This window comes from Trichoplax adhaerens, genomic scaffold, assembly GCF_000150275.1.
Source record: "Trichoplax adhaerens TRIADscaffold_54 genomic scaffold, whole genome shotgun sequence".
NCBI classification, from domain to species: domain Eukaryota; kingdom Metazoa; phylum Placozoa; class Uniplacotomia; order Trichoplacea; family Trichoplacidae; genus Trichoplax; species Trichoplax adhaerens.
The window spans coordinates 32,767-45,087 of record NW_002060994.1 but is presented as its reverse complement, the minus strand read 5'-3'; the positions used below and the strand labels follow the sequence as shown (position 1 = coordinate 45,087).

General features: G+C 30.5%; 3 protein-coding genes across 3 annotated transcripts; 1 reads left to right on the top strand and 2 right to left on the bottom strand.

Annotated features, from left to right (window-relative positions):
- Positions 1 to 2,611: 2,611 nt before the first annotated feature.
- On the bottom strand, positions 2,612 to 3,512 carry TRIADDRAFT_34165 (uncharacterized protein; the record flags this gene model as incomplete). Its single annotated transcript, XM_002118383.1, has 4 exons — positions 2,612 to 2,767; positions 2,940 to 3,084; positions 3,186 to 3,312; positions 3,395 to 3,512. Coding segments are annotated over 4 exons (546 nt in total), but the record flags the coding sequence as incomplete, so codon positions are not given.
- Positions 3,513 to 6,963: 3,451 nt separating this feature from the next.
- TRIADDRAFT_62458 (uncharacterized protein) lies at positions 6,964 to 7,592 on the bottom strand (the record flags this gene model as incomplete). The annotated part of the gene is made up of 2 exons (XM_002118382.1): positions 6,964 to 7,099; positions 7,309 to 7,592. The coding sequence occupies 2 exons, from the start codon at positions 7,590 to 7,592 to the stop codon at positions 6,964 to 6,966; spliced, it is 420 nt and encodes a 139-aa protein (XP_002118418.1).
- Positions 7,593 to 8,891: 1,299 nt separating this feature from the next.
- Positions 8,892 to 12,321, top strand: TRIADDRAFT_62457 (uncharacterized protein; the record flags this gene model as incomplete). Its single annotated transcript, XM_002118385.1, has 5 exons — positions 8,892 to 8,956; positions 9,784 to 9,845; positions 11,448 to 11,538; positions 12,043 to 12,131; positions 12,224 to 12,321. 5 exons carry the CDS (start codon positions 8,892 to 8,894, stop codon positions 12,319 to 12,321), a joined length of 405 nt encoding a protein of 134 aa, XP_002118421.1.

Below are 12,321 nucleotides of genomic sequence, written 5' to 3'. Positions count from 1 at the left end.
AGCATAGCTGTATCTTTATAAGAATCGACAAATTTATGGCGCTCAAAGTGAGATAGTTGAGAATTTTACTTTCGCTTCCTTGCGGGCATGCTTTATAAATCAGCTGTAAATCAGTGATACGTACAGTCTTATAGGGATCACGAGATAGAAAAACACGGCATAGAATGTTTTTTACCTTTACGATTGTTGCAAGTGTTCAGCTTTTCTATTATTCTCGTGGCTATATTATCACAAGTTTGGACAAAAGGTTAAATTTAAAATTTCGAATGAAAAATAATACAAATTCTACACTGTTGAAACAGAAGGTACCTAATCCATACATAAATACAATGCAAAATCATTTGTATGACATTAACACTAGCTTTAATTTATTTATTAAAGATTTCCGAGTAGAATCTCTTTTTTGGACACGAAAGAATTTATTAATACTATAGCCAATAGTTAACATCTTCGCTATCATAGTTCACTCAAAATTATACACAATATAAAATTGAATATATTTCAGGATATCCCTATCAATGCTATCAAAAATGCAATTTTACAACGTTGGGCTTCATAAGTAAGATTGTAAGAAAGACACGCGTCACTAGCATTACAAATGCAGCTTAAAGAATTTACGTAAACAGTATTTGCTATGCCATACTGTCTAGATACTAAATAAGCTGAAATATATATTATTTTAAATTACCAGAAATCTTATTTACGACTGCGAATGTAATAGGATATATGCTACAATGCTTATTGGAAGTTAAGTAAAGTTCACCAAGTTTATTTTAAAAAATCTTATTAGTAATTTTACTACCTTTTGTAGTAAAAGGACTAAAAGTAGAGTTCTTTGTAGTTTTTAGTATGTAATTAGTATTATTTTACTATACAAAATACCTAGAAAGTGATAGTTTCTTTAAGTTTTACCCTGCCAAATCATCATGTCGCCATCTTTTCTTCTTCATTATTTTACAAGGTATTCTATAGATTACTATAGAAGTAGCCCTATAGAGCAAATGCCTAATCTAAAGAAAGGGCGTTTCATCGTCTATTCAATTGTAAACAAAACCCTATCCTTAGAGAAAGGGGATTTATAACATGACGATAAAGTACTGTAATGTAGTCTATACTCGTACAGTTACAGTACAATCTGACGCTAAAACATCAACTGTCAATACTCGCGAATACTAAGCGATACTAATGGCGAATGTCAGAAAAGTAGTCGTAGTAGTCATATAAATTTTTTTGATAAGCGATTACTGTGATCTTCATAAAAAGCGAATTTTTCCGGATTTGTGTCCGATATAATTTTCCTGTTTTGGAACCGGTCGGGTTTATTTTTAATTTATGTCTGAATTATAATTTTTCTGTTTTAATTTTTGGATTTTTGTTCATGAAAAATATCGTAAGAGTTGATTTTTGAGATTTGGACTTTTTGTTATCAATTTGAAACTTTGGAATTTTATGACGTGACTTGAAGTCACATTAGGAGATTTAGTGAGAAAAATAGAAAATAAGATGGAAATTGGCAGAGGTTGTGTTGATTGTTAGGTAGTTAGAATGTTGTTTTTATGACTAAATCTTGATGATTAAAGGTTGATTTTTAGCTTTTTGTAGTGTATTAATGATAGAAATTATGTTAGAAATGAAGTTTGATGTATTTTTATAGTTAGCTTGTTACTTTTATAGTGTTTTGTAAGGGAATCGTAGGGTAAATTGTGTCTGAACTTTGAATGATTTTTGTTTTCTTAAATGGTGCAAAGTAGTTTTGTAAAACGGATCTTAAGAGCGATTGGTTAGCAAATATTTAGTTTTAAATACCTTTGACGGCTCTACGAAGCCTATAAATGATAGTGCAATTAGAAAATTTAGAGGGAGAGTAGAAGAAGATTTTATTTGAAGAGCTTGTTGAATTTAAAAGGCCTTCGGGGTCGAATTGTCGTAAGTTAAAACGTTCTTCTTTTTGAAAGGTTGTTTGGTCGTTGACAGTTTTTAAGTCTGTCATTTATTTTAATAATACTTAAAGCTAAGTATTTGTAAGGTTGTTCGGTTTATACTTCTCTCCATTTTTGTTTTGAAATAAATTGTTGTTCGGTTATTTCCCCAAATTTTATTTGGTGTCAAAGTATTAGCGTTAAGTCGACCGGAGTGCAACGAAAGTAGAATGAAAGTTTGTTTAAGTTTCGTAGCTTGATCTCTACACATTGCATTTCATTACATTTTAATCACACAGTCACTTAGAAAATTTGTTTTAAAGAATATTACAAGTTCACAACAATAAGTAGAAGTCATTAAACTGCCCCTTGTCCTTCGAATGTATCAGTTTCTTCATACCTGATGATAGAGCAATAGTTAAATTTAATCTAAAACTAGTGAACTAAGACTAAATCAATTACTAACGTAACAATAAAGGATTTAAATTCTAAAAAGAATTCTCCAGATTCACAAAGAGTACTAGTCCTCCACTGTTCCCTCTTAGGCTACGAGTAATTCATATTCATTCATAGCATAACGTTCCCAAAAGGTCATATCTGAAAATTTATCGTCAATGTCGTAATTATTAGGAGTTACAAGCAATTACATTACAATTGCAAAGACACTGTAACTATAACAACATTATGATCTGTTACTGTACTTTATCTGCTAATGGAACACGTTGCTCATATTCAATAAATTTGCTGAAATTTAAAAAGGCGTTGAAGAAAACGTGACCCAGGACGCAAGCCCTGATATCTTGGACAGTGATAATATTTTCTATTTTGGGCTTCACTAAGTCTATCATCTGCATCAAATTAATATGAATATATAAATAAACTTTATTGCTATAGCGTAAACTATCTAATAATTATACTGTATAATTGGCAATTGCAACTGTCCAAAACCAAGGCAGGAACAACTGAGAACCCCTGACTAAGGTTATGCTGTATGCGGCAACTGCATAATCATTGGTCAACCTGACATAGCAAATCTTCAAATTTAACGGCCTCCACATCAAGAGATTCCATTCTGCAGTACTGCTCGCTGTAAGAATATTCCAATTCATATGTAGACAAATATTTGTCACCATCAAGATCCATACATCGGAACCAATACTCAATGCTAGTTTACAAGACGAAATATAGCATAATGATATTACATACAAATATCATCTTCAGAGTAAGTTCTGTAGTAGATCTGGTTAATTCCAATAGGAAATCTACCTCTTTGGATGTTTCTTATCCCCCTTCGATAATAAAAACCAAACAAATTCTTCAAAAGTCAGTGTTTCGGATTTCATTGTTGTGACGGCACCAGAGAATATTTTATCTATAATCTTTCTTGAAAGAGCTATGGTAAAATGATAATTAACAAAAATGTCACACAATAAATGTTCTTAAGAGGATCAAACCACCCTAAATTTGATAATAACTTTGATTGTTATACCTATACAGATCTTCCTTAGTAATTAGCATGTCATGACTATCATCAAGTTCCCAAAATTTGCAATAAATTACGTAAATATGTTCGTAGGGGAAATAATCGGTAATCTACAGATTATACAAGCAGAAAGTCAAAGATTACAAAATAGTGTGTATAGTTGCGTACAGATCATTCTGAAATCGTAATTATTCAGTATTAAATTCTTTGGTTGTTACTTAGTTGATGTCAGTTTCATCTTCGAGTAATCTCAATACCTGAGTATTATTCGATAATATATCGATAAATTTTACGTATATATTATAGAGGAATCTAGTACAGTGATATGAAGGTGAACAATTAGTTTTACAGTTGGAGAGATTTACGCTTTATTAAAAAATTGCTCTTTTACTAATTCTGGCAGTGTTATTCGATGCGATAATGTAACCCCATAAAGCAACTGGAGCAGTAACTAGTCCGAAAGGCATGCCATTAAAATCATGTAGACACTTGGCGTACTAATTGTTGTATGATTTTACTATCTTGTTATAAGGGCATTTGTCGATATCCTTTTGCCAGATCCACCATAGCTACATATTCTTGTCTTATCCAGGTTACCAAAGTTTCGTCAATTCGAGGTAGGGATATGTATCCATCTCAGATTTAACATTAATTATGCGTAAATCAATGCAAGATCAATAGAAACCATTTAGTTTATTAACGAGTATTACTGAGGATGGTGACTATGAGCTCTTCTTATAATTCTGATTCTCCATCTTCCTAATCGCCTCTTGCAAAAATTTACTTTTGCAAAGGAAATTGAATACTACCCTGTTTAATTTGTGTCTGCTGATTTATTCTTATTTCATGCTTTACTGGGTCAGCTATTTCTAGCTACGTTGTAAGTTCATCTGAGAATCGCCTTATAGTTTGATATATTCACCTATTTCGTTTCTTTGCAAGTTTACTAGGTCCTGATCTTAATTTATGTAAATAATATACTTCATTCGGTTCATTTTTTTGGCTGTTACACGTAAATTTCTACGATCTTCAATACCTTTATGCTGCTCCACTGAATTTGTACATACTATACGAGTGGACTTTAACGTTATATATTTCGTTTTGATTCTATATAAGGTCCATAAAAATTTTCCGAATAATTCATGACATTCTTCATACTATAAATTCAATTTCTATTTTCTTATTGAAGAAAAGAATAATACTATATTTTCCACTTTCAGCTACCTCTGCTGCGTCTTGCGATCAAAATATTCTTTATATTTCTTAGCTTGGCCTCCGGGAGTGCACACAGCTTTTTTCAATTATTCTACATAATCTCATCTTTTACCTGCTAATTCAGATGCTTCAATTCCAGCGGGATTCTCTTTATCATCACTCTACTGTTCCTTGAGAATATTTAAAGGCCCTCGTATCTTCCATTTATGTAATAAATCAAATGAAGTAAGGCCTATAGTTTTATGTAAAAATTCTCTAAAAGCAAATAATAAACACGGGAGCTGCTAATCCTGCTGCTTGAGTTTCTCAAGACAAATTTCTGAATGTTTACTTTAAAATTCTATTGAAACGTTCAGTAAGTCCATTATCTTTTGGGTGCTGTGAAGATAAACAAAATATTCTAGTGTTTAATATTTTGCAGAGTTCTTTAATGGCTTTGTTTTCAAATTCTGTTCCTTAATCTGATGATATTTCTTTAGATGTCATCGTCCTTTATAAAAATTAAATTTTAATTACTTAGCTACATGTTCAGCACCAGCTTTAGAAATAGCCACCACTTTTGGGTATCTTGAAACATAATCCATCACAGTCAAGATATATTCCTTTCCATATTTGGCCCTCTGAATTTTTATCTTTAGCATCCTCAAATAACGTTTTAAATTTTTCTTCATTTTTTATCATTTTGCCGATGTTCATTCAAGACCACATAGTGCTGTAGTTAACCTTAATCATCGCTATAGCATCTGCTGTTGATTAATCACTCGTCACAATACCATTTTAGACATACTGACGATTTACTGTCTGTAACATTTTATTATTAGAGATATTAGATTCTCAAATCTAATTCGGTAAATGTAATATTTAGTTTATGCAAAGTTAAAGAGCGTTGTAATGATTAATTTTAAATAATTATTCCAACAGTACGTAGTATATCAAATGTCTACAGTTCTACATTCTCAACCTGTTTTACAAGCTATGAGCTCTAAGTATTTTAATTTACTGTTAATAACACAATTTTTGAGCTCAAATTTTACTTACATTCGAATAATACGCAAAATTAAGTTTCTATATGCTTGTTGTTATTATAAGAAGCTGTTACAAGGAATACTGTGTATTAACGTAATTCAGTTACGTGATACAGCATACTTATTATTATTGCAATATTTATGGCATGCTTGAGTTATCAGCTGTTCTCTATATGCTGTACGTTATTGGTAAGACTTCAAGTTCTTTTAAATTGATATCCACCAGTATTTATTGATATTATTCTATAGTCGTACAGTTGCCTAGCTACCTTGTTATTTGCTGCATTTAAAAGATACTTATAACAGCACTGCATAATAGTATAGATTAGATGAAAGTGAGTGTTCGGTTAAAATTTTAACTCACTATATACAGAATGATATATATTCAATTTGTAAATTAACTAGAAAATCTGCAAACTGATTAGTCTCTCTTTACTGTGCTCCAATTTCGTTCACCTAAAAAGTCAATTGTGAATACTGTAATAATTAAAGAACTGTTTTGCCTATTACATCCTACAATACATGGCTTTCCAGAACATGAGTTTAGAAAATGAATAACATTTTGTTTATGTGAGGACGTGATGCTATTTGAGGTTTACACTGNTTAGAATCGCTGGCTTTATATAAAAGCTCATTATTGGAGATAGTAACAAAAGAAATATGACATATCTGAAAATGAAATGTAAGCTATTTCAGAATGAGAATCATTAAATAAATATAAAAAATTTTAATATGCCATTGAAAACATTAATTCTTCACGATAGAACATAAACTACACATGACTTTAAATACAAGATAGATCTTGTAAAAGAAGCCTTAAAGTAATATATATGAAGCTAGCAATAACCATATGCGATAGCAACAGATAAAGTTACTTTACATAAATCAGAAAACCTTAAAAAGGTTAAATAAAACTATCCACTAAAGCATCTCATTAATATTTTGTATGCATTCCTTTATGTGAAATTACTTGTTGAGGTTTTATTGGCAGACTGCTTACTAATGTGTTACAGTACTCTATGCTAAGTTAATTCCAAACACTTTGTTTTATCGCCTTTAACCGAATTCAAGATTTAGGCCTTCTCATGGCCACTCTGCATTTCAGCATTTTCCATTAATTTTCAATCGGGTTAAGGTCAGGCGAGTTGCCTGTCTAGGGCATACCTTAACCCTTTTGTCCGAAATCCATTGGGACACCAAGCTCGCCTTGTGGACTAGCGCACCGTCGTACATGAAAGTGCCACAGTCTAGCTATCCCATTTCCTCGAGGAAAACTATATCCAAAAGGTCTTTATAATTCCTTTTCTTTATATTTATTCCCTTAGGGAGAAAGAACAAACATCCCACTCCTGCGGCATAGAAGAACCCCCATACCATAAAGGATGGAGAATGGCGCACCGATTTTCTGGTATAATAAGGATAATAGCGGAGGTACCGCGGGCGCCTTACATACTGGCCTAAAAAATAAATTTTAAAATAATATTCAAGCTAGATTCTCCAGAAGGCTGATTCATAACATTAAAGGTAAGGTTTAAAGTTAATATTTCTCCACTGTTTACCATAATTCTAGTATTTGCCTATAAATCTAAATTGTAGGAATCAACTTTCATCGCTAATTAATACTTTTTTCCAATATTCTTCTTCAAGATCTTTACAAGCCTCACACCATCGGACCCTTTTATAAATTGCGGCTTCCGTTAGCAATGGCTTGACCTCTTGATGCCTCGCTTTAAGTTTTTTTCCAATTAATTGACGCCTGACCATAGAAGCATCGCTTCTACGAGAAATCATCTCTGCTACCATGCCGGCTACTTCCTTACTGTTTATAAATGGGTCTGTTTTGACGGCGTTGATTATTATTCTGTCGTCTCTTGCTGTAGTCTTCCTTATTCCATCACAGTTTCCTCTTTTTGTGATATTCCAGGTCCCATTCTCACGGTACGATACCATAACTCATTTTACTGATGGCACAGAAATCTTATGTTTGTCGGCAATTCTATGTTATGTCCAGTTTGCTTTAGAGAAGGCCATAATTTGTGCTTTGCATTCAGATCTTTCTTTTTCCAAATTGTAAAATATAAAGGTAACAATTTTCGAAAATGCAATAATACGGATGAAAAGTTTACTGTTTACAACAAATATAAACGAACTAAAAAATTCTTTGTTGTAAAGCTTTTTTAAATCAACTTAATCTGTAATTTTATCGCAAGCTGTTCATTTGTAGACGCATCTAACTGTCTTCATATTTTCATGTAAACAATAGATTTTATTATCAATTTTCGAAAATGAAATCTTACGGATGAAAAGTTTACTGTTTACAACAAATATAAAGGAACTAAAAAATTCTTTGTTGTAAGGCTTTTTAAAATCAACTTAATCTGAAATTTTATCGCACGCTATTCATTTGAAGACCGGTCTAACTGTCTTCATATTCTCATGTAAACAATAGATCTTATTATCAGTAACTTATTTCTGCCAGATTCCAGTAAATCGGGTCCTGCGATTTTAAATCAAAATCATGTCATCTTATGATAAAGTTAAAAATGCGAATCCTTTAATCTTATGTTCTCTCTAGCATTATCTGATTGATCGCTACAAATCAGAATCAAAAATTGCATAAAAATCACAAATTTAAACATTTAAATTTGATTTGAAGTTCATGCCAACGGAATTCCATTACCTTTACGTTAAACTGTTAAGCTAAGTGAAAAAATTATTATTAAGGAAACGTGACTTCCAAGATAATTCATTTGCTAAGACTGTAATTTTTGAATACAGAAATATTACTGAAATTATGTTTCTATGCTTATGTGGTACATAGCAGTTGAAAACTTCTGATTACTATTTACAATAACAGTTCTTCTCATAAGCGCAGTTGATGCACGGCTAAACAGGGTAATGTAATGAGTGCCAAATATGCTGCCGTTAATTTGACTACTCAATAAATTTTCTTGGAAGTGATATTTATTTTAAACTAATTTTAAGTAACTCAGATTTCCTGATCAATTTCAGAGTCACGGAATTCCGTTTAGCTTTTGCAAATCGATAATGCCAAACGAAGTGCTTGTATGCGAAATATTGATAACTGTAGAGGAAAGTCTTGGAATTAATCAGGTTGAAAAATGTTGGATATTACCAAAGCACCATCGGAAAAATGAAAAAAAGAAGAAAAATTTAAGACATTATTAAAGGATGCTAAAAATAAAAATTCAGAGGACCAGATATGGGAAGGAGAATATCTTGACTGTGATGGATTGTGTTACAAGATACCCAGAAGTGGTGGCTATTTCTAAAGCTGAGCTTTATTACGCGTGGTATTATTATGTGTATCGTTAATTTGTAGTAAATTAGATGTAAGAAAGTTTATAAAGAATTAATTTATCTTTTAATAATGTTTCTATTATCTTTATTTTAAAATAACAATTTTTATAGATATAGTGTACAGTAATCTTGCGATTGACTTATTGTGGATAGCTCTATCGTAAATTTTAACTCTTAAGGATACCAAATTGATATTAGTCAAATGAAATTTCCTGATTTTTAATATTCTATTTGGATCAATTTTACTAATTTTCCACCTATAAATTGGAACAATGTATTATATACGTGATAATCGTTACGATAAAATGTTTTATTAGCAACAGAAATTTGTCTATTATATAATTTATAAAAAGTTATATAATACACCTTTACTATACGTTGTTTGTTTGTATACAATTATAGTTCCTGTACGATAAGTTTTATTGAGGATATTTCGGTTACTACGATAGAAATTACAATTTATATTTGCATATTGCTTCTTATAGAAATATTTCTATGATACTATATACCAAAAAATTTAAATGTATTTGTGAACAAATTCAATAATTCATGCTAAAATATTATGATAATTACAAATATATAGCATATAGCCATTGATATATAAATATGATGTTTGTTTAGGTTATGAATATCAATGCAATTAAATATACCTACAGTATAATATCACAAGATATTAACATAAGGGATTGCTAAATATTCGTATCAAATTCGAGTAAGCTTTAACAAAGTACTAGCGAAGAAATACTTGGTTTCGTCTGGCTATTTTACTGATGATCGGTATAGCCAGATAATTAGCAAAGGTTGAAACTCTTAAATTCAGGAATAAAAGAGGAAAAGATCGACTACAAATTACTGGCAAGTATGACTTGAGAACTCTACCAGGTGAGTTTTGTCTAATAAAGAGAGCTACTAGCCTTACATATCTTCGCAACAACGAATTACATGATGCCTTGGTGAAAGCCCATAATGAAATATCACACGATAGAAATGTAATGCAAACTGATTTATGAAAATTATTTCTTAATGTTACTAGGGAAATGATATCTATTTTCCTGTGGCTTTGCTTGAAATGCTAAAAAGGCAATTTCAAGACGCAATATAGCAATTAGATCGACAATTACAGACAATTTTAGCGACCGATATTAGATATCATTTTATTAGCCATATGAAGTACCTGCAATTTATTTTGTAATCATATACGATTTTTACGATAGATTTTACTTTATATCATATTATTTATAGGTTGAATTAATTGATTTTCAGTCTAATCCTGACGGAAACTATCGTTTCACATTGGTGCATCAGAATCACTTTACGAAATTATTTTTAATACTAAACCTTATAATATACTGTACATTCTGCTGTATACTAAACCTTATAAATTATTTTGCGTACTAAACCTTATAAATGACTTTGCATACTAAACCTTATAGATATCTGCCATACCAAGCCTTATAAAATATTTTCTTTAATAAAAAATAAAATTTATACAGATTAATCTCTCTAATTTTCTATACAGTACTAAACCTTGTAAATACATCTTATACTAAACCATATAAATTAATTATTTTCTATACTAAGCCTTACAATTTATTCTTCACGCTAAACCTTACCCATTATTTTTCATACTAAACCTTATAAAATACATTTTATACTAAATCTTATATTATTCTCCATACTAAACCTTATAGATTATTTTCCATACTAAAGACTATAAATTATTTTCGATACGAAACCTCGAGGATATATTATTCTTCATACTAAACCTTATAAATTATTTTCCATACTAAACCTTATAAAACTTTTCTATATTAAATTAAACCTCGTATATTATTTTCTATACTAAACCTTATAAAATACATTCGGCACCAACATTTTAAATAAATTATTTTCCCTACTAATATAAACCAAACCTTTTAAAATATTTTCTATACTAAACCTTATAATATACATTCTGTACTTAGCCTTATAAATCATTTTCCATACTAAATCTTATAAATTATTTTCCATTTGAAACCTCTAACCATATATTATTTTCCATACTAAACCTTATAGAATACATTCTATACTAAACACTATCAATTATTTTCTATACTAAACCTTATCAATTATTTTCAATACTAAACCTTATCAATTATTTTCCATACTAAGCCATATAACATTATTTTCTATACTAAACGTTATATATCTTTTTTGCTATACCGTACTGTACAGTGTACAGTACAGTACACCGTACTAAACCTTATAAATTATATATTCTGCACTAAGCCTTGTAAACTATTTTCCATACTAAACCTTATAAATTATTTTCTATACTAAACCTTATAAATTACCTCCTATACTAAATCTTATAAATTATTTTTCATACTAAACATTACAAACATTATTATTAATTTCAACTATTAAAACACAAGTAATTAAAACTTCTTTTATAATAATCACATCTATAAGCTATAATCTAACAGGTTTCATTGCATTTTACAGAAACCCTTGTTTCTACTACTACTGCGACCGATGTGTTACCGACACACTACCGACGTTTGCAAGATATAAATTCAGCAGCGATTATAGGGTGGTACGGCGGTATATATTCTATACTAAGCATTATAAACTATTTTCCATACTAAACCTTATAAATACTTTCCATAATAAACCTTAAACATTATAAATTACTGCCCATACTATTTCCCTAAATCTTATAATCTATTTTCTATACTAAATCTAATAATTTGTTTTTCGTACTAAACCTTATAAAGTACGGCGCTGTAAAGTATTTCTATACTAAACCTAATAGAAAACATTCTATAGTAAACCTTATAAATTATTTTCCATACGAAACCTTATAAATTGTTTCCATACTAAACCTTATAAATTATCTTCTGTACTAAACCTTACAAAGGTTACTTTTATTTTCTACAATGAAAACACAACCAATAACAATTTTTTAATACTAATTACATCTATAAGCCATAATCTAATAGGTTCAATTAGATTTTTTCCAAACCCTTCTTTCTACTACTACAACAACCGATGGGCGATCGTAGCGTCTCAAGTAACGTTAATTTTTGTGTGCCGTTAGTCCAAAGGCCCTCGAACCTTCCATCCATCCAGCATATCGAATAAAGGCCACATCAGTTGTTTTATGGGGAATTTCTCTTACCGGAAAAGGTAAGTACTGCAGATAGACATAGCAATTGTCTAGGTCTTTCGTTTACAAACTTCTTAAACACCTCCTTCAGTGTCGTATTAAATCTCTCAAGAAATCAATTCCCCTAGAGAAGAGGTTCTTGATAATGTCGCTTTGACCAGGGCTTACAATAATAATATTACAAGCTATGACTATGATGCCAGTATCTAG